The following is a 23,439-nucleotide window of genomic DNA, read 5'->3' on the forward strand; positions in this document are numbered from 1 at the left end:
AGGAAAACAAATACGAGAAACTGTTCTACTTCATCGAAGAGGAACGGTGATGCTGGGTGACCTCCAAATGCGTGCAAATAGTAGCTGTAGTTGTTTTACAGCTCCGAGAAGCTTGTGCATGAGGCACGATCTGTCACGGACATGGTGCGGCGTTGTCGGCGTGCTGGACTATGCACCGCACGTCTGCTTCTCGTGGCTTTTACAGTTTTCGTAGGTAAATAACGGCACACTCACAATTTTTGGTAACAATTGTAGAAAGCCAGGTGGGTGATCCAAGGCAATCAAATTCACTTTGAAACAATCTGCATATCTCTCTAGACTGTATTTTGAAATAACTGATCAGAACATGCAAACAGTTGTACCAGAGAACTTCATTCAGGTTGAATGACTTGGAAAAATGACTGAAGTTAGCTTTCAAGGTGCAAGAAAGCATATGTTGGCTAAACAGAGAGATGTGTGAATGATAGCTTAAAACAGCATGCGAACGAGAAAATTGCGGGCTCTGAAGGAACAGACATTTGTAGCTAGCCATTGCCGAATGTGTCGGGATTACTCAACCTACCAGGAACAGACCTCCACAATAAAAAAACAATGCCTGTGAAGTGAGAAATAGGTCAAGCTGACTGTATCTCGAATCCTGGAGAGGGTTGCATTAGCATTGCGTCTATAATTCCTTTCAATAAAAACCTAGGAGTTTTACAAATACGCTGCTGATGACATTGCTATACTGGACAGAATACATGTATGAATTTACATGTCTTGTTTCATGCCTGTCTGTTTAATGCACTGCAGTATTTTGAAAAGGTGTACCGACACATCCAAGTCGTCCCTTAATCAAATGAATTAAAGGCACAAAAGAAAGCCAACAGGCCGAAAAAAAAGTGATCCACATTTGGTGTCGTGCGCTACTTGGCTGCGCTGAGTGAAGCTCCCACATATTTACCCCGCAAAGTGACGGGCGAATAGCCGCCATGGTAGCTTCGTTGGTAGAGTATCAGGCGCTTATCCAGCCAAGTTAACATCTGTGATGCAGTAGCCATTTACAGAGTTGGCTTACAGCTTCAAGGAACGGCAAAGGCAAACGCCAAGTCGATGTCGCTTAAAAAAACACGAAGAGCATTTAGACAGGCACTGCCTAACGTCCTTCAATGTTTTTCTGTTTTGTGCCACAATAAAAAGCACATGGTCTGAAGTGTCCAGCTTTGTGCGGTTTCTCTGGATAGTGTGTAGAAACTCTTAAAATAGAATTTTTCGATCCGTGTTCAGTCTCCATCCATCAGTGGGATGAATGCCCACAACACTGGTCAGTGGAGGCAAAGACAATTGTACTGCCTGTGGAAGTCGAAAACTGAAACCACGTACGGTTTTATTGATTGCTTTGATTGATTTGTGAGGTTTAACGTCCCAAAACCACTATACGATTATGAGAGACGCCGTAGTGGAGGGCTCCGGAAATTTTGACCACGTGGGGTTCTTTAACGTGCACAAAATCTGAGCACACGGGCCTACAGCATTTTCGCCTCCATCGAAAATGCAGCCACCACAGCCGGGATTCGATCCCGTGAACTGCGGGTCAGCGGGCGAGTACCTTGGCCATTAGACCACCACGGCGGGGCACGTATGGTTTTATTATCAAGATCTTTTTGATAAAAAACAAATACCACAGTGGTCGTTTAAAGCTGGCATACATATTTTGTTGTTTTTATTATGAGCGGCAGCGGAGGCAGTGCTTGTGTTTCTCCGCCATTTGCGGGGACTACTCTCTGGCGCAATTTAAAACTGCCACAAGTGCGTGAAATACAATTTGACATGATATATGTTTCTAACTTCCTTAACATATCACGTATTTGCAAAATTCTTGCGGCAGCATGTTTATGAAGTAAAATGCAGATATTTCGCTTTACAACAATTTTTGGACCTTGGGGACTGGCCCTTTAAAAGGGAACTTCGGCGTATTTTCGACCATGCTGAGATAATGCTGTTTTCAAATAGTATTGACAGTCTTGCAAAAGCTAGGAAGCTTCATATTGCCCAGACACTTGTCAATGATTTTTAATTTAGCAACAAACGACCAGTCAAAACAGAAACCGAAACAGGAAGCTGCTCTTTCGTCAATGGTGGGTATCCGATGACATCAGAAGATTCCGTACCCAATGACGTCACGAGATATACTACACCCCACCACGGCTGTCCGGGATGTAAACATAGCTGACGTGTCTCTTCTAACGCGTGAAAAGCAAGTTGGCAACGTCATTCGACGCGAGATCAAGCTGTGCCAGCTCGCCTGAACTTACCAGTGATAAGTTCAGAGAAGATAGCGGCTACTATCTGATCACAGAAGCGTCGCTTTTTTTTTTATTTCGACCCACCGGCACGTGACGCACCTGACATGCCTTGAATCGATTTACTTATTGCTCAATATTGTAAGACCAGACGCCAACGACTGCTAACACGCTGCACGCAACTGGCAAAAGTGAACTCTGATCGCGTTGTCGTCACCTCGTAGAAGAAAGCGCGCACTGCATCCATCTAAAGGCAGGGTTTTTGAAAAAGAGTAGGATCTTACGTCAAATACACAGGGTGGCCAGGCCTGTATTTACAAGTGTGATTCTAAAATCGGCTACCCATCTTGAAATTTGTTACCTAAAAAGCTAAATGACTTACTGTTGTATAATTTGGCACAAATCACCACGGTACCAACGAGAACAGACCTTCAAAGTTTTATTGAAATCGGTGAATACTGAAAAAAAAAAGAAGCCAGTTCCCTTCAAAAAGAAAGTTTAAGCCTATTGACTGAATTTGAGACGAACATTGTTTTATTTGGGACAGTATAGCTTGGGAGGAATGAGAAAGTGCAGCTAAAAGTGGATCGGAACACTCCCCACCATTCTACTTTAAAATCAGGCTGGTGCAGTCATTGGCAAACCAGCATCATTTACAAGTCACATTGGGCTAGAAAGGTTCGTCTGATGTCATCGGGACCATTTTGAAAATGTCTTACTGTGGCTTTTGTTTTCTTGCGCATTTACCTTATTTTCTCGGCAAGTAGGGCACTGTTGCTGATAGTATTGTCATTTTAGATGTTGCCATACATTGAGCTTTCACTCTGCTGTAAATTGTTATTTAACTTTCGTGTCTCTTTAAGCATGTAAATGTTCAATGCCGTGAAAATTGGACAGGCTGGCTAGACTGAAATTCACATTAAACGAGGTGAACTAAAGGGTACTAAAATACACATCTATCTATTATTAAGCATTGATTACACACTTGTGAGCACTGCGAGATAAGTGCACGAACTAGCGTACAACAGGAGTTCTCCTGAGGCTAAGCAAGCCTAATAAATGTAGAGGAAAAAGCATAAGCACTCTCGTACGAGTGTTACCGTTTCGATTAGCGAGCTATCTTATCATTTAAATTTTCGAGAGGATGGCAAGAGTGTAGAAAAAAAAAAGAATCCCAACAAACTTTACATGTCGAAGAGAATTGGTACCTGTAGCCAAGAGTGGGGGTTGCGAAGGATTAATATGTTAACGTCCCACAGCTATCATATGATTATGAGAGACTCGAGAGGGTTGCAAAGGAGGGGGGGGGGGCTGGGTTTGAACATTTCCCTTACATAAATCTCTCACTTTTGAGGGTGTATGTAAATGAACAGATACAAGTATGCATGCATGAACACACATAAAGAGTGCCCACTCCCCCCCCCCCCAACAGAAAAATAATCTGGCTATCACTCACTCACCTCTTTGCCAAACAATGTGATATAGGATAAGAGATAAGTAACTAGTAATAAGTCGGTCCAGTAAAGAACAAGATATTTACGAATATTAAAAGTTATGTTAAAGGAGCACTGACATCCAATTTCAAGATCGAGATGTACCGATCATTCCACCACTTGGTATGCATAGGCCTTCTTGGCCGAATTCGAACGGCATCCGTCGCGTGGAAGTTATTTTAATTCTATGTCAAACAGCGTAGAAAAGCTGAGGAGAAGAAACGGAAAATAGACTGCCCTGCAACATCGACACTAGTGCTACATGTTCGGTGTGATACATTCCACAAATACCATCCTGAGTGACGATGCCATAGTAGCGATGATGAGTACGATCCGAGTGTACTTATCGTGGCGTCGACTGGCGCCGAAACGTAGAAACGCACTCGCTAATCGCGTCTTATCTTTGTCGCACCTGTTTGAATGACTTCGTGAAATTACCAAGATAAAAACCACCTTTAGAAGAACGGCGAAAGAAAAGAGCATGATTAAATGGGTGCTTGTCAGTCAGCATGTCGGGGAATCGTAGTGAAATGCAGGTGAGTTGCAGTCATCTAGTTCGAAGCAGACAGAAAAAAATAAAAAGCGCAATGAGGATGTCTTTTATTCTCACTTATACCTTACACATCAACATGACCATGAGCTATCAAAAGTGGAACAGCGTATAGTCCGATATCATCGCTAACAAGTAACATGCAGGTATTGTTGAATTTCAGTTTATCCGCAGACTTTGCGTCTACGTAAAAGTGGTAAAAGCATGTTAACCGCGAAAGGCTGCAATAGTGGGGCCATCTGGAGGCGCAAAAAAACAAACAAAAAACTGGCAAACAGGAAACGTATTCTATACCTCCGCTGATGCTCATTTGGATCGCTACATTGAACTGACCCCTCTGCGTATACCTGAATGCTTTGCATGACAAAAGACACCCATATAGCTAACTGAGACACACGAGCGAACATGGCTGAAGCGTGCATCCTCGGGCACATCTGCAGTGCTACTTGGAACCGCATCCATTTCGGAATCACTGTTCTGCAAAAGGTCGCTCGAAGCAAAAATAATTCGCGATGTCGCCAATCGCGGGGATTCCAAGCTCCAGGCTATAATATTGAACCCCAATCTACACTTTGTACGGCAACGACAGCAATGCAGGTGACAAGGCATGACTGAATGTGTCCGCCTAGCAGACGAAATGTCTGTGGAGCAGCTGAGCCCCACGTCACTCTTTTCTGTGGAGAAGTGGTCAACTGTGGCATGATCCGGAGGAGACCGCGAGGTAGCGCCACTGCTGGTGCTCCCAGCTCTAAAAATGGCGGGATTGCCGGCCGTTTGGAATATTGCTGGACACCAGTGATATAAATCAATAAAAGTGATAGTTATTCATCCCTCAGTAGCGTTTTAGGACGAGAATCGCTGATACAGGGTCTATAGCTACTCGCTGATGCAAAAATCTTGGCATGAGTAAATTTGATGTCAGTGCTCCTTTAACATAAATTAACAGTCATCTCTCTAAAAGTCCTAGGCATTGAGACTATTAATTCGGCCCGAAATCGAATGCGTATCGGGAACTCATTCGATAGAAAATGTCATTTTCATGAAATGGCACGAGTCTCCCCGTGTGACAGCAAACAAATGACATTCTTTGCCGTGTGACGGTGGTATTCAAGTCTAATTCGGTCCACAGGGTGGCCATCACAGCAGATGACGAAATACTCTTGAAAGAGTGTTTGCCGGTAACAAGCAAGATGCCTTACTGCTTTATGAGAATTCAATTGCATGCACTGGTGCACCAGTTAGTGACAGCCTTACATTGGAAGTACCTGGCATCATGGCAAGACTAGTTTACCGGCTTTATAGGCCGTCGTCCTAAACTATCACTTAATGCGAAAAAGGTAGTAAAAAAAGGTAGGACAACAGTTCCACATATCGATCAGAGAAGCGTACTATTAAACAAGAATTTTCAGAGGTTAGCACCACAACCATAAAACAAGGATTGCATGACGACAACACAAAAAGACATTTCAGAGCATTTCGCCCCTATACGAGGTTTGATTGATTGATATGTGGGGTTTAACGTCCCAAAACCACCATATGATTATGAGAGACGCCGTAGTGGAGGGCTCCGGAAATTTTGACCACCTGGGGTTCTTTAACGTGCCTATACGAGGTTTGCCCGTGTCATAATCTGCTTCAGGCGCTAGCAGCGTTTGCCTCTAGCGCCATGTCAGTGGTCTGGGCACGCCCTTTTTGAAGCGGCAGTGTGAGGTTGTGTACATGCGACTACGTGCGGTACTAATTTGGTAAAATGCTACCGAGTGCTTACGCGCGTGACTTCCAAGGTCCGGCGAAACTTCACTACGAACACAAGGTTCACCTTTGCGGCGGATATTGACCCGTTCAACTTTAGCAGCGATGAAGCTGTGTGTGATGTGAAGTGCTATTCCCGCATCGAGCTCACGGACATTAAGGACCACTTTGTTGGCGGCACAAGCTTCGCAACAAGGCACAAGCTTAAAGCCTATAAATTGATTGACGCCCACAACTATTTGATTAGCGGATGGGTCCGACAGCACCGAGTTAGAGACCTCATAGACGGCCGCAACATCGTCATCAGAAACGTGACTGGTTTCCCTTGTTCAGTGCTCAGACGAATAATTTTTTGCGCTGCAGTGGTGTCGCTTCACGAATTCTTTGTGTGGAAGGGATTCACCATTTGCAAGAGCATGTGAGGCGATACAATTGGCATAGTTCATTCGTAGTTGAGCCCAAGCCGCTTGCGGTCAAAAATACTCCTTGCTTCAGGGTCCAATGACAGGCGTCGGGCAGTTGCGCACACAGAGATCACATACGGTCTCGATTACAACTGATCGACGTTATATCACCGTTTATGTGCTCAGCTTGTCACACCATTGATAAATGAGAGCACACTGAGTCGCTGACTGTTTACTAACACCGAAATCAGTAACACGCCGCACCTACGTGAGTGATAGCCCTGATAAGCAGTGATCGCAGTCGTAGTGATGCGCGCGCTCGTTTCCTGCTGCGTAAACAAAGCCTCATAGTACGTCACCAAAATTGAAGTTTTTCAGCACAAAAGCGAAGCTCTATGATGTTGCATAGGCTTCGAACACTTACCGCAAATGAAATGAAATGTTTAACTCACACGCGGTATAGTGTGTGGCTGAGCCATCCCAAGTTTTTCGATTGGTTTACAATCATTTTAGGTATGGGAAAACAGCCAACATCAGACACATTCTCATGACCAGCCATATCACTCGAATAGTTGTAGCAACCAAATACGGCACAGTTCACCATTATGACCAGAGGAATCTCGCACGGATGCGCATGCGTGAGTGTATACCACAGAACACCTACATACTACAGGTTTTCTCTCACTTTAATCCAAGTTTCAGCCGAAGTAATCTGCACGGCATTGAAATAATCAGAGTGCCAAGCTATTTAATCCATGTGCCAAACATTTAATCCAAGCGCCAACATATATATTCCAAGCGCCAACTCAATTAGGCCCCGTGCCATCATGTTTAATCCAATTGCCAGTGGCTTTAATTCTGGCACAAGTAAGTTTAATCCATGCACAAAAATCAGAATACGAGGCATAAAAACAGCAGCGCAATTGAAAGGCAGTTTCTGCAATAGACCCTTTTCAAAAAAGGGTGCCCCTAGCACCGCGGACGCGAACCACAGTCTGCCGCCATTGTAAGGGAACCGCAGCAGACGACGCAGGCTGTTTCCCAGCAACGCTGATGCGCGTTTCTTGCAGCGCGCACAGACACTTCTTGCGTTTCTGCAGGACGGATTCATGCATTGCCAGTCACAAGCCAAACTGCTCGTCCAACCCATTGAAGGGTACAAAATATTGCTCATGTGCAACCAAAGCAGCTCAGAAAGCTTATCGGAGAGCACTAGGAGCTCGTTCAAGCTAGAAAGCGGTGCGATTTCAGCGGACGATAAGGAGAACTAGGCGCCAACAAAAACATCACAACACTCACGCATTTGACGGCTCGCTTTCCATGCCCTCATGATGGCGCTAGCTATCCCATGCTCCTTTGCGAGGTGAAACTTACGAAAAGCTCACCGTCGGCTGGCATATTTATTAAAAGGGTCTATATGTAAGATAAAAGATGGTCGAAAAATGGAATAAATCATTATTATTTGATTCGCCAGTAGTATTTGTGAAAAAAAATTACTGCCATTGTTTGCTTGAGCCATGTTTGTACTTTGCTATGTACATGTTTGTAGATGAGTGCTTCACCCGGGTGAATTCATTTTATTGGCAACAATAGAAATAGCAGAAACATGTCAACGGATATTTTGTGTTCGTCACTAAAGCTCATAAATGGATTTGTATAGCAGCATTACATGACCAGGACAGGCCATGTAATGCGAAAGACAGACTATGTTATTGTAGTGCCAGAATACATACCAAGATATGGAAAACCTGGCCGTGGGCAGCAATAGGTCAAAAGCAAATACATAATCAAGAAATTAGGAGATCCTCACAGGACAGAGCGAAATAGAAATAGTTCGAAGAGGTTTTCATCTTTCAGTTCACATAAGACTTAAAGTTGTGATCCCGATGTGGATGACGGTAGTCATATTTTACATTCATGTTGGTTGTTATCTTTTTATTCAAACGAAATTATGGGTATTCGATGAAACACGCGTGTTCCAAGCAAACACGTTTCAGCAACACTAGCGACGTCTGTTACATGAAAACAGCAGTATCACTTTTGATGTTTAAAAAAACTTAATTCCACATGAACACAAATAAATGCAACTTTTGTTTTTTAAATGGTGATTTCTGACTTCAAGAAAAGATGAATGTCACCTATCTGTCACCGTCGTTCTCACTGGGCTGGGCAGAAGACACACCGAAACATTAGGAGAAAATAGCACTGCACTTTTTCTCACTTCATGTTCTTCTTTTCACTTCATGCTTACATTATTCTGACATTTAGACTTCATAAAATGGCAAACCATGTGTATATGGGGTGTAGATTAAACTGACTGGCACCTGAAATAAAGTCATTGGCAATTGGATTAAACTCACTGGCACGCGGCCGAACTGAGTTGGCACTTGAAAGAAATGTTTGGTACACAGATTAAATAGCTTGGCGCTCAGATTATTCCAATGGCGATGGATCACTTAAGCTGGCACTTGGATTAAAGTGAGCGGAAAAACCTGTAGTGTACGTTCTACGACTGCTTGCCTGCGGTGGCCGGGAGAGAGACCACAAAGATGGATAAGCTGCCTCTTCAACGCTGGCGCCATCTCGCCTCGTGGGCCACACCCCTGTGTGACCCTCCCATACGCCTAAAAAAGATGATAATTGATATGTGGGGTTCAACGTCCCAAAACCACCATATGATTGTGAGAGACGCCGTAGCCGAGGGCTCCGGAAATTTCGACCACCTGCGGCTCTTTAACGTGCACCCAAATCTGAGCACACGAGCCTACATTCCCGCCTGAAAAAGAAATGGCCTATGCTCACGAACTCCAGCTTTTCAAGTGAAGAACACACACTAGCTTGTGATGATTTCGACAATGACATGCCAGGTATTGACATTAACTGGCGCGACATTTGCCAAATCGATTGGCCTATTCAAGTGAAAAAAGGCGCTTCTGTTCTCGTCAACTCTTGCAAATATTGACGCCTAATAAAGGGGGAGAGTCAAGAGCAGTAGTAACATTGTGAGTATGCAGTTCCGTGGAAAAGAAGTCTTGCTTTCTTGTAGTGAAAGATATCGAACTTCCCCAAAGACGAAAATGGTGCCAGCATCAAAATCTACTGGGGAAGAAAGTTTGTGCAGTACTGTTTCAAGTCCGATATTGTAATGTCAGCTTATAATGACCGTTTAAGACATTTTTACCATTATCTTACATACGTCCTACTCTTACCATGTAATGTATTACTCGAGGTTGGTCAAATGGAAAGGGTTTCACCTATGATAAACTATTTTCGTACAGTTGAATCAAGAGTGGATGGGTCCAGTGCATCTCAGAAGTTTCGCCACTTGTTCAAACTTGTGTTATACATAAAACAACGCTCTGCATTCAAGTTAAGTAAAACTAAATATATGATTTGAAAAGAGTGCCAATTTTCCCGACTCTTTCCTATTTATAGAAAACTGGGAAAAAGAAAACAACGTAAACTCATACCGTTCTTGCTTGGTGGCTCGAAATGTGCCAAGGGTTAGTTTCTTCAACGTCTTGTTCTTGGCCAGGGAAGCACATAGGAAGCAGATTCCTCTGTACAGCAGAGCCTCCCTACTTGAAAGCTCAAGTTCTTCCAGTGTGGAGTTTACCTTGAGTGCGACTGCCAGCAGTTGCATGCCGTACAAAGAGATGACACTTTCAGTAATGCGCACAGTGCGGAGGCTAGTGTTCTTATAAAGTGCTATTGCCAGTGTTCGTCCACAAGGCGCATCGAAGTTGCACTGCTGAAGCTGCAGTTCCTTCAGGGTCTTGTTCACCAGAAGCGCAGCAAATATTGGCTCAGGCGAGTAGAGGATGTCCCCAGAGAAGACGGACAGCTTCGTCAAAGAAGTGTTGGCCTTGATGGCTTCGGCAATTGTGGTCACCTGTTTCTTCCTCTTGATCGGGCAGATAATGATACTGAGCTCCTTCAGTGCACTTGATGTGTGCAACAGCTGTGCCACTGAGACAAGGCTCGGGAAACGACGGTCCCAGTCATAATACGAATGGAGCGTGAGCGACTCGCAGTTCTCGAGACATCGTAGTGCATAGTCAACATTTCTGGGCAGTCTCGCTTTTATAAGCTTAACAACTTTGAGGGTGCTGGCATTGCGTCGTAGCAGGGACTCCAGTTCAGCGGCAAACTTGAAAGTGATGCTTGAGGAAGTGACCTTGAGCTTTTCAACGCCCCGGACCGTGTGAATCCCTTCAAGTTCGAACAAATGACCTCTATGATCATCGCTGACCATATTAGAAGACCAGTGCGGAGCCTTCTCAATGTTCACATGTCTTAGATAGCGGTCGGGATTCAAACCAACTAAAGGGCGCACGCGAATTGGGAAAGGAACCGGAGGTGCATTGTGGCCATAACCACTAGGATAAAACAGTTTTATCTCCTGGATGCAGAGGTGGTGCCCCAAAAGCCACGAGATCAGAAGCGCTGCTCCGCGGGCGACGTCCTTCACATGCTTGCCAGAGTCACAATTATCGCAGTCAGCTTTCTTCAGGCGAATACAGCCAGGGCGTGTCTCTACGAGCTCGTATTCGAGGCTGTTCAGAACTCGGTTCCACGATGTCAATTCGCTGCTCAACCAGCACCTCTCCCCTGGCACCAACGCCAAACAAGCGCGTTCGAAATCCAATTCGTCCTTCCAGCTGTCGATGCTGACAACGTGGGCAGTGGGCCTTACGAGGCCTAGCTCGCAGAACTCCATGCTGTCGTATGAACCTATGCCAGCGGTTTTGTCGGGAGACGCACTGTCCCCAGGCATCGACGTTGTGTTGGCATCCTCACTTTCTTCCAGTTTCTCCAACATTTCCTCACCCGACGCTTCCATCATCGCACAAAAAGTAGGTGTACGAACGCTGTCCTGTTCAGCCTGTGCTTGCAGCCACCGGCGGCTAGCTTCAAATGACAGCCGTGGTAGAATACGTCGTCAGCCTGTGCTTGCAGCCACCGGCGGCTAGCATCAAATGACAGCCGTGGTAGAATACGCTGTCAGCCTGTGCTTGCAGCCACCGGCGGCTAGCTTCAAATGACAGCCGTGGTAGGATACGTCGTCAGCCTGTGCTTGCAGCCACCGGCGGCTAGCATCAAATGACAGCCGTGGTAGAGTACACTGTAGCCGTGGGTTTTTTGCGAAGTTGTTTCGCGAACAGTATCTAGACGACAACACGTAGCCGCAGCACCGATTCTTACGGCCGACGCCAGTACAATCAAGTCTTTGAAGTCTCCAGCGTAAGCATGCGGTTGCAGCTACTCGCGCAAGAGTTTTTGAGCAATGGCGCCATGGATAAGTGGTGCCAGAAATCACGACGGTCGCGACCTTGCGGTGTATTCTCTGGTGGCGCTGGTAGAACCCCTTATGATCGATTCCAAGGTCGTGCAAGGTTGTGCAAGGTCGGTTGGTGCAGAACCAGCGCGCAACGAGAGATAAGTTTCTCTTCATTTCTTTGTGTTTGTGGACACCATTATTATTTTTTCTCTCCTAATCAATAATTAGCGTTGCGAGTACTGTAGGTGTGAGACACGAGCAACGTTGTAGTGACGTTAACCACGTCAACGGGCTAGGCGGCTGTTTTGAAGAAGGTCGGGGCGCCCGGTTAGTTGTTAAAGAGCTAGAGCCGAACACGAAGGGGACCTAGTGAGAGGCTACTAGCGAAATTGAACACGTATGTGTGCGGTGTAGGCGGCAGCTTCAAACAGTTGTTGAGGTAGGAGAGTTAACGGAGGCGGCTGGATAGCGGGATTAGGGTTGAACGTAGGCCTGTCAGGCACTCGGTCCGATGGTTGGGCGGGCGATGGCTAAGGGGGCTAGGAAAACCACGAACGAGAGTGAGCTGGTACAGTGCGAAGAATGCAAGCGCTGGTGCTACTTAGATGATACAGCATTCACGAGTTTGGCCGACGCGCAGAAGGTGGGCTTCGTGTGCAGACTGTGCGAGGCACTAAAGGCGGCCGTGCAGCGCATGGAGGCTAGCATCAAGGGGCTTCAGGGGGGGCTTAGGGCGGAACGAGAGCAGAGGATAGAACTCCAAACACAGCTCGGAGCGTCGCGTGAGCGGGGGGAGGCTACCGCCAGCCTATTAGAGCGAATGAAGGGCTACCTTTGAAAAGAACGGGAAGGGCGGACCAAGCTCGAGCAGCGGGTAAAGGAGCTAATGGCGCTTTGCCCTGGCCCTGAGCGGTGTGGGATGGAAGGCGTGGGTAGCAAAGAAGGCGACAGGTGGGAAGGAACAGGCGAGAAGGGAGATCAGGGGGCCGCAGTGTCTGGCCACAGCACGGAGGCTCCGAGAACATACAGCTCGGTGGCACGGCAGTCTTTAAGCAGGGCAGGAACACAGGACAGACGGCAGAGAAACACATGAAGCAATCAGGGGCGCCATCACAAACAGGAAGCCAGCGATTGGAGCATAGAAGGGTCCTAGTGGTGGGGGACTTTAACGTGCCCAGGGTTTGGGATGGCGTCTTCAAGACATTGAAGGAAGATGTGAGAGTCAGTGTGTATGCACAGTCAGGGAAGAGCACGGTGGATGCACTGGCCAAAGCTCAGGAGATTGTAGAGGACAGCATGGAGGGCGAAAATCTCGTCATTATTCATTCTGGGCTCAATGATGTGTTGAAGGGCAAGTATCAGAACCTTCAAAGAAAGTTAGAGGATGGGATGCGTAAGCTCCGAGAAGCTTCTGGGAGAGTGCATGTGACCGTATGCACAGCATAGAGGTCTGGGGGCAGCCTCGTGGGATTTAAAGAAGGGTAGCGGAGGCCAATTGTGAGAGTAAGGGTTTGAGCCGGCAACTCGGATACAGCGTAATGGAAGTTAACCAAGACGTGTACGAGCCCGGCGCTCGCCCCTTTGCACAGGATGGCATTCACTACAGTAGAGCGACGGGCAGGAGGGTCGGTAACAGAATGGGTCGCCAAGCCATAGCTTTTTTAGGGGGACCCAGAGCCCTGAGGCCAACTGTGTAGCCAAAGACGGACTTAATGGGGCACAAATATTCAAGCCACACAAAGTCCGTGGGAGAAGAAATCGACGTAAGCACAAGGGCCAAGCTAAGTCAGATGTAGGCTATATTAACATGCAGGGTGGCAGGAATAGGTTAAATTGGGAAGAGATAGAAGAGCACTTGAGGCAGGAGGAGCTGATGGTATATGGGGTTGTGGAGACACATCTTCGGGACATGGAGCAACCACCCTGCAATCCGGACTACGTATGCGAATATTGCAATATAACTGAAGGCAGCAAAAAGTGGGGTGGAACTGGTCCATTTATACATAAGAGCATGGGTTGGCAAAGAGTCAAGCAGGATGCATGGAGCATTTATGGGTAAGAGGGAAAGTAGCTGGGCAGATGACACTCTTTGGTTTGGGGTACTTGTGGACGGGGCAAAGGCCAGAGAGGAAAACCAGGCAATGATGGAGTGTATATAAAAGGACATCGAGGAATTAGGAGGAAAGTGCGAGATAATTATACTAGGAGATATGAATGCGCACATAGAAGATATAGATGGGTATACTGACTCAACGGGCAAAATGATCATAAATATGTGTGAAAGACATGATTTGATCATTTGCAACAGTACCGAGAAGTGTGAAGGGCAAATAACATGGGAGTTAGGAAGGCTGCAGTCAACGATAGATTACGCACTGATGTCACATAGGATGTATGATAAGCTCAGGGGAATGCACATAGATGAAGGTGGCTCCAGTAGTCTGGGTAGAGATCACAAACGTATCAAGCTAAGTTTTGGAAGAGCAGCGAAAGCGGGAAGGAGACAAGATGAGCAACTACAGGAAAATTTTCATTCAAAAAGGCAAATAGAAATTGCTACTAAACATGTTGAGAAAGTAATCGCTGAGGATAATAAAACTGTGTGGACATACACAAATCTAATAAGACTGTTTGGGCTAGAGCTTGCTAAGGCACGTGACAAGTCACCCCGGAAAAGAAGACACAAACCCAAGAGTTGGTGGGATGAGGAAGTTAAGAGAGCCATAGCAAAAGATCAGGAAGCCTCTAGGAAACACAGACATGCTAAGCAGCGGGGTGAACCGCAAGATGAGGTTGAAAGAAAGTGGGACATCTTTTTAAGCTCTCGAAGGAAAGCATCCCTCCTGATCAATGAAAATACTAGAAGAAAGGGTGCTCAGTGGCTGGCAGAAGTACATAAAAAGGACAGAAAGGCAGCTGCGAAATTTTTGAACCATATAAACTCCCTAAGAAATGAAACAAACCTAGAGCAGAGGTTTAGGACTACAAGTCATGGTGCTAGGCTAGAAGGGGACGAAGCTATTAAATATGCAAGAACAAGGGTGACAGAAAATTTTCAACAAAGAAGTGCCGTATGCACCACAATAGAGAAGGATGGATCAAGTGGCGCAATGGCTCCATTTTCACAACGAGAGTCGGAAAGGGCTGAGAAGAGGGTTCCATGTAGTACATCAACAGGCCCAGATGGCATTCCATTTATGCTGATAAAGACATTGGGTCCCAAGTATAAACAGGCTTTGAGAGAGGCAGTGAGCAGAACAATAATCGATCGTGAAGTCCCTGATGGACAGAAACTTAGCAGATTGAGCATGATCTATAAAGGAAAGGGGGACAAAGATGACATAAACAACTACCGTCCTGTAACAGTAACATCAGTGGTCTACAGGCTGGCGATGCAGATTATAAAAGAAAGACTGCAGGCATGGATAGAGGATGAGGGGGTGCTGGGGGAATTGCAGAATAGGTTTCGGAAACACAGGAGGTTGGAAGACAATCTGCTCTCACTGACGCAGGGCATCGAAATAGCAGAAAAGAAACTCAGGCCCCTGTGGCTAGCATTTTTGGATGTCAAGGGAACGTATGATAGCGTGGTTCATGAGGACTTGTGTGGAATACTGGACACACTGGGTGTGGGAGATGGAGTCGCTAATCTTTTAAAGGAAATCTATAAAAGTAACAATGTAGTTATAAAGTGGGAAAAACAGGTATCCAAGCCCACAGAGGTGAAACGGGGACTTAGGCAGGGGTGTCCTCTTTCACCCTTGTTATTCATGATGTACCTACAAGGATTAGAGGCCAAAATAGAGCGAAGTGGACTTGGCTTCAACCTCTCTTCAGTCAAACAAGGAAAATTCATTGATCAGGTACTACCAGCATTAATGTACACAGATGATATAGTGCTAATGCCCGACAACAAGGAAGATTTGCAGAGATTGGTGGACATCTTCGGTAATGAGGGAGATAGGTTTGATTTCAGATTCAGTAAGAAAAAATCAGCAGTCATGATTTTTATTGACAATGAAGGTAGTGAGCTTAGAATACAGGAGGTTACGCTAGAGATAACAGATAAATACGAATATCTGGGCGTATGGATAAGCAATGGGACCGAGTACCTAAGAGAACACGAAATATACGTGACGACTAAAGGTAACAGGAATGCAGCAGTGATGAAAAATGGGGCACTGTGGAATTACAATAGGTATGATGTTGTAAGAAGAATATGGAAAGGGGTCATGGTTCCAGTTCTGACGTTCGGCAATGCGGTCTTGTGCATGAGATCAGAAGTTCAAGGAAGATTAGAAATTGAGCAACGAGGAATAAGTAGGCTTTCTTTAGGAGCTCACGGGAATACACCAAATCAGGGAGTACAAGGTGATATGGGATGGACATCATTTGAGGGCAGGGAAGCTAGCAGCAAGATAAAATTTGAGAAGCGATTGAGAGAAATGGGGGAGGAGCGTTGGGCTAGGAAGGTTTTCAGGTACCTGTACATGAAGAATGTCGATACAAAATGGAGGAAGCGAACCAGGAAATGGACTGGTAAGTACTTAGAAAACAGCAGGTGGCCAAACCAAAAAGAACTATTGGTTAAGAAGAAAGGCACGTTGAAGAACCCCAGGTGGTCGAAATTTCCGGAGCCCTCCACTACGGCGTCTCTCATAATCGCATAGTGGTTTCGGACGGTAAACCCCACAAATAAATCAAATTAAAAAGAAAGTGAAGGAAACGGAGACTGACATGTGGAGAATCGGCATAATTAAGAAGTCCGCACTAGAGATCTATCAAACTTTTAAGCACGAAATCGCGAAGGAAAGGATCTACGATAATACTCGTGGTAGTTCTTTACTGTTTGAGGTCAGGACGGGAGTATTTCGAACCAAGACATATCGAGCCTAATACGAAGTGGTAGACACAGTATGCAGTGCGTGTAGAGAGGAAGAAAAAACTGCCGAAAAAGAGATCCATCAAACTTTTAAGCACGAAATCGTCAAGGAAAGGATCTATGATAATACTCGTGGTAGTTCTCTACTGTTTGAGGCCAGGACGGGAGTATTTCGAACCAAGACATATCGAGCCTAATACGAAGTGGTAGACACAGTATGCAGTTCTGTAAAGGGCTTCACCCTATAATTGAGGATGATGGCGCAGAGTTTTTCAAAGCACTGGGGTTTAGGGACCGGGAGGGCAAAATAGACTTTAAGCGGGTAGACTTAACTAGAAGGAGGTTATGTGATTGGTGGCTAAAGTCAAGGCACGAGTGAAAATTAAACCATTCACTGCAAAGTACGAGTCCTCAACTTCACTATTTGAAGGACAAAAATAAATCTAGTTTTCGGTTCACTAAGTATTGCAGCTTGGTGGCATTAGCCACCGCCCGATCTGAAGGGTACAGCCACATCCATCTATCCATCCAACCTTTTATCCATTCATTCATCCATGGAACATACGAAAACTAAAGCAACTTAAACGTAGCCTTTGCGATATGCTACGGAAGTTACTTGGGCGACCCGATCGCAAAGGCCACATGTTACCTGGCAGTTACAATTTTTGCATGAAACCTGGCTGGGTTTGCGTATGTACGGTTTCGTTTCTTGACACTGTAGTCCCGCGAAGGAGCGCGGTTTGATCGCTATTCAGTCACTGTGCTTCGGAACTCAGAATAAAGTTATACTGTTCATGCTATCCCCGAAATTGTCCTTGTTGTCTCTGTGTCGTCGTTCTGTTCTCGAGCTCATGCAGGGCTGAAGCTGTGACGTCGGCCCTGCATTAGCCCTGAAAGGAGGGAATATACTCTGCTAAAAACGCCTTCTTTCGTAAAAGCCGACGCGTGAATGCGACAAACCCGGAAGTGCATGCAGCCTTCTTTTCCCAAAATTTTCTCTTAGTGAGAAAAACTTACATACTTGAAACGGTGTCCGACTCCCGAAACACTTATGCAATAAAACTATTTATTGCCTGACGAATTGGTCCTTGCGACGATGTTTTCGAGCGCAGTGGCAGGTCCTGACAACACCTCCTCTATTTGGATGCGTGTCGTATGAGAAGAAAAACAGCTGCCACATCCTTTTCCTCCTTCATTCAAGAATGTTCTCGGTCGCTAGCGTCATCTGCGGCAGACGGTGCAACAACGCAACACTTTGCATAGCCTCTGAAACAGTGGTGTACAATTGCAGGTCTCGAACAACTCCTGACTGACGCGCCTAATGGGCCGCAGATGAAAAACGCTTAGCTGGGAGCGTCCGCTGCCATCACGGAGGAAGGGCTGCCGTGATGATAGTGTCGGTCGCGAGCGCCACTGCGCAGCGCTTGTTTAAAACTGAACGCAGGCCAACTCCGTTAGGAGCGCGAGCCATTCCTCAGGCATCTTTCTAGAGGAGGCGTTGGTCCTGACTGCACTTAAGACAAATTGTGGATCTGAAGAAACTGAAATATATTTGACCTGCAGGCAGAATCGGCTTTAATGCGGAGTGCCGGAGCTCTAGTGACAAACCCAGCGAAATTGGACAGAGCCGGAAATGACGCATATTTTATCCGCCTCGTTTCTTCTGGTCAGCTTACGAGCTGCGAGGTTAAAACGCGTGTTATTTTGTTATACGTACGATGCCAGCGAAATGCGTGGCTGTAGGGTGCCAGAACACGTATGCCGCGGCCGGGATCAGCTTTCACGCTTTTCCGAAGAGTGCAAAGCTCTGTAAGTTGTGGCTCATCGCAGTGCGGCGAGATAAGTGGGAGCCGTCGAGTCATTCGGTGCTTTGCTAAGCGCACTTCCAGGACGACAACTTCGTGCACGACCGTTCTATCTTCTACCAATTGCCGGACAAAATGAAAAGATTGTTAAAGCCTGGCGTGGTGCCTACTATATTCAGTCACCGCAAACCCGCCAGCGGGAAGCCTCGACCAGCCTTCGAGAAGCGTCGGCGATAAGAGGTATTCGTGTTTCCTAACTTGTACCATATTAATTGAAAGTATCACTGTGTGACACTCGTCTTCACGTTCTCAGATCGTTAGGAATGCACTGGCGAGCGCCGAAGCTGTCCGTGTTTCCGACGGGCACTGCATGCCGTCGACGAGTGCCGGTGCGCTTGACGCCTACCAGGCTGACAACCGGACGTTCTCTCCGATGACGAATGCTGAGGTGAGAAAGCGGACGAGCTACAGTACGAGCGACAACCAGGCGGGATTCATTCAATAGCACTGTTGCGCGGCCCTGATGCGCACACTTGCAGAGCGCAGGACAGATCGGTGTGGCGTGGGCAGGGACCTGCGCCACTTCTGGTACGCTGAAATGGCATCATTCTTGCATCGACGCCGTCGCATGGCTTGCGATTATTGTCTCTAGGCACCCGAAACTGGAATAGAGGGCGCGGCGGAGCTCTTGGGCCGCCTCAGCATTGGTGATACTTGACAGTACCAACTATAGTGAACTAGAAGTACTCTAGTGGTGCGACCGGCCAGGCTCTGGCGCCAGCCTTTCACACGGATGGCGCGAGGTGGCGCCACTGCTCCATTTCCTAGGAGCTTCGGCTGCGTTGACCGGCCGTCGCTGGCTCCTTCTGAGTTGCAGCTATGGTCAATTCTAACGCGCGTGTTTGCTTCCTGGCTCATGCAAACGTAAAATTGCTAGGTTAGTTATTGCGTGGCTCAGCGGTTTGTATATACATAGTTTGGCCAGGAATATATATATATATATATATATATATATATATATATATATATATATATATATATATATATATATATATATATATATATATATTCATATTTACCACACGCGCTAATAACATTCGCTACAAAGCGATTGCTCATCACCATCACAAGCTTACGGCGCGCTTCCACTATAGTTTTGGTGCTGGCTTATTACATAGAAGGTCATGGTAAGGACACAGTGCTCAGCATCGAAAATGAAAACATGAACATCTTTTTATTTATTGTGATGGTTGGAAGAGTACAAAAAAATACAAAATAACAAAATAAATTTCACTAGTTTAACAGCTTTTCAAAACTATTACGAGGATTCGCAAAAAGAAGACACGTGAGATGGACATGTGCAGAACTTAACATCTACTGAGCTTTAGGTGCTTGGCTGATTCTCGTTTCCTAGCACTATTCTGGTTCACGCTTTTAGTTAGGAAATTCAGACGAGTAGTGATGTAAAACACGATGACCTCAGCTGCAATGCCTTCACAATGGTCACGACAACCAAGCCCATTTTTTTGCTTTGCCTTAACTTCGCTTAAAATGTCGAGTATGCTATCAGCGTGCAGCTCCAGCAAACTGAAACACGTTGTGAAAGCTTTTTCTAAATCATGAACAAACTTAAACAACAGGCTAGACGGATAAAGCAGGCCACCTCTGTCTTTCATGTGTGTCAATTGCGCAAGGTGTTTGAGACTTTCAGCAGACTCCTTTTGCATTAGAAGAAGTTTACGGCACTCTTCGCAGCCAGACTTCAGTAGGCATTTTCTAGCTACATATCCTGCTATATAAAATGTTAGCCAGTTGTCACTGGCAGATATAATGCATGACGCATGGTCTGGCGCACTCTGTGGGAGCGAGCTCTGCACGGCAGCTACATTGTCACTGTTTATAAACTTGTCCATTAAGCGCTGTTTACCAGATGGAACATTTTCAGCGCCTGAATTTGCGGGTAGAAGGGCATGGAGCACTGCAGGCTCACAGTTTCCCTTTGAAGCTGAGTGAGCAAGATTGTTGAAGCTCAAGCAGTTGATAGTGCTAATAAACTGCTGTGGTGTTGGGTGCGTGTTACATCCAGACGACTGCCTGACAATGCCAATAACATGCTCAACAGGATCTTGGCTTACTCTAGATGTCATTAAGCACCTGTAGCCTAGTTTCTCAGTGAGATACTGAAGCAAAGAAAGCACACTTGACACTGTCACTCGCAGCCCAGCTGCTGTTGACTGGCTCAGGAATCCTTTCTGCCCCTTCGTGTGGTCTTCCCATGATGAAAGATACTCCTGAAACGATCGCAGCTTCTCAACACTTGCTGAACTTGGGCGCAGCGCTTCAGCTGGGAATCGTGAAGTCATCATTTGCACAAGGTCATGGATGATCCTGTGAAATGAACAAAAGCAGGATGAATCTGTGTTTGTGAGCAAGAGTCAGACTGTCATATGCAAGGTGAAAGGTGCAATCGCAATAAAACCACAATGTGATGACACTTACTTGAAAAACTTTAGTGTAGCTGTGATGTCACCACAGGTATCTTCAATTCCTGACTTTTACAGCTGCAGACCATGAATCACTTTTTCTCCGAAAAGCTGAAAAGCTAAAGATACTCTCATCTTTTCAAAATTGTTGGGGTTCGTGTGGCTTCCGGTGATTCCATGCATTGCCTGCAATGTGACACTGCAACCATCCAGTTCCAAAGCTTTGCGTACGAATTGTAAAGATACCTGAAAGGAATACCAAAGTGAGAAACTGTTAGAAACAAACAGATTGTATCAATAAAGTTGTACAGCATGCTTGGTGATCAAAACAACTTACTCGGCCCTCAGGTGTTTCGTAGTCCGACCTTAGTAGTCCATTTCTCAGGCACGTAATTAAGTGAGGAAAGTCCGACAGAAAATGGAGTTTGCACGTTGGGTCCACTGGATGCAATGTGCTGCATTTCGTTTCTGTCAGTGATGCTTTGATGCCCATCACAGACCACATTTTCCGATTCCAAGTGGCACCATCAGACGTAATGAAATCAACCTTGAGTCCGGCCTTCTCAGCTAAAATGACGGCTTCAAGCATTATCTTCGTCAGCAGGTTCCCATTTATGTTTCCATGAGTCGCAAATGCAGCGAGTATTTGCGTCCATTTGCCAACAAAGGGCACAAAAATTATCACCATACCGTGATCACAGACACTGTGCTTATCTTTGTCAGACGTAAACTGTCCCAAGTCAACGAAGCCATCAATGCGGCCTTCACTGTTCACTGAGAGGTGCTCCGAGAGTTTCAGTTCATCCACGATGAGTCCTCCATGGCATAAAAACTCGTCCATAGTGCAAGTCTTTTGCTTGAGCACATCAAAGATTTTATTGCTAAATCCAAACCCAGTTCTGTAGCATTTAAAATATTTGCGAAGCGTAGTCTTACTGGGGAGAACTAAGATTTTTTCTTTTCTCAAGTGCTCATACAACCTTGCACTTTTCAGCTTCATAATCAAACATTCGAGCACCCACTCATTTGAAAATATCATGCCTTTAGTACTCTTCCATGAAGAAGCTTTGAATATGTGGAGAGTTGCCTCACGCTGCTTCTCTGGTAGGAGAGCTACTTTTGCATTGAAATTTTCTTCTGCGATTGCCACATTCTTGGCAAGCATGACACTCAACTTTTTCTTAAGCACACATGCCTGATTTTGAAGACGTGCTGTCTTCTTCTTTTGTTGCGTCAGTCGTGAAGAAAGGGTTTTCTTTACAGGCAGGTGTACACGACAGTTAATGTACGACTTTCTTGTCAGTAACGCTTTCCTAAGGGACTTGCATTCTGCACAACTTGAGCCTGCAAATGAACAAACAATGCATACGTTAAAATCACACCCCTCAATACCTGAGGCAATGTGGTAATGTTATGGGCACCCTAATGCACTTTACGTCTACTTACCTTCAGAAGAAACTTTTCCGAAGCAGCGTACGCTGATCACGGATCGTCCAGCAGTGTTTGCTTCAGCTCGATGGTGTGCGGTCAGCCGAGAGGAAAGCGGCTTGAATTCTTGTTTACACAATGCTCCCTTGCAGACAGGGCTTTCTCGAGTTTCTTCCAATACGGATGTGGCCTCAGCAAGGGATTGCACGGGTTTCTCTTGACATAAAACACCTTGATAGAAGACTTGGGCTACAATTTTTCCTTCTGTGGACATAAAGCACACAGCTTTTTCATGAAAAATATCCAGTTTTGTACGCTTGCTTATCACTGTCGTCACAAATATTAGATCGCAGTGGCCAACTGCTTCTATACGACACCAGTAGTTTGCAGGAACTTCAAGTGTGCGAATAGCTTCAATTGAAAGTCGCGCACTAGTGGCAGCATTAAAGTCCATGCCTTCCATTTCACCGCCGTCGCACACTTCGTCAGGTGCATCAGGCCTGCGCCGTTTTCTGCTTGCGCCTTCAGGAGGTTTGGCTGCTTTCCTTCTCTCGGGTCTTTGCTTGGGCGCAGCGATGGAAAGGTACGCTGGACAACCTGGCAAAAGCGTTGGCACGGCATCAGGCACCAATGACGGTTTTCCTCGGGGAGTGCGCACTTCACAGCCATTTATCACGTGCTAATATTCGCGCAGAATATATCTTGGCTCGAAGTGATGTTCGCACACCGCTGATGTTTCGGTCAGAGGCTTGTCATCCCTCCGGAGGTTACGCTCCCACTTTCTGCGGAGATCGTCTTCTCTAGGAGCTGCAAACAACGATGCCTTCGGGGCGCCCGGGTAGCCGCTTCGGCAATCGGAGCAAAACAGTGTGAATCCGTCCTCCGCTTCGACATGTCACGAGCTACATGTTTGTTGGTACGGAATACCTGAACAGGTAAAGACAGCTGCTCCACAACGGTCCGTGCGAGAAAATGCAGAGCAGAGTATACCGGTACACGTGCAGTACAGTAGCTGCAGACAAAGCGATGCGCAGGATACCGGCAGACGTGCTGAACTAACGCGCTGAATCACCAAGTGA

At 46.1% G+C, this 23,439-nt stretch overlaps 1 protein-coding gene across 1 annotated transcript; it reads right to left on the bottom strand.

Moving 5' to 3' along the window:
* Nucleotides 1-19,816: 19,816 nt before the first annotated feature.
* LOC142767855 (uncharacterized) lies at nt 19,817-21,773 on the bottom strand. Its single transcript, XM_075870101.1, has 3 exons — nt 21,270-21,773; nt 21,009-21,178; nt 19,817-20,837 (listed from the first exon to the last, which is right to left on the bottom strand). Exons 1-3 carry the CDS (start codon nt 21,771-21,773, stop codon nt 19,817-19,819), a joined length of 1,695 nt encoding a protein of 564 aa, XP_075726216.1.
* Between the last annotated feature and the right edge of the window lie 1,666 nt (nt 21,774-23,439).

This window comes from Rhipicephalus microplus, chromosome 7 (assembly GCF_043290135.1).
Source record: "Rhipicephalus microplus isolate Deutch F79 chromosome 7, USDA_Rmic, whole genome shotgun sequence".
NCBI classification, from domain to species: Eukaryota; Metazoa; Arthropoda; class Arachnida; order Ixodida; family Ixodidae; genus Rhipicephalus; species Rhipicephalus microplus.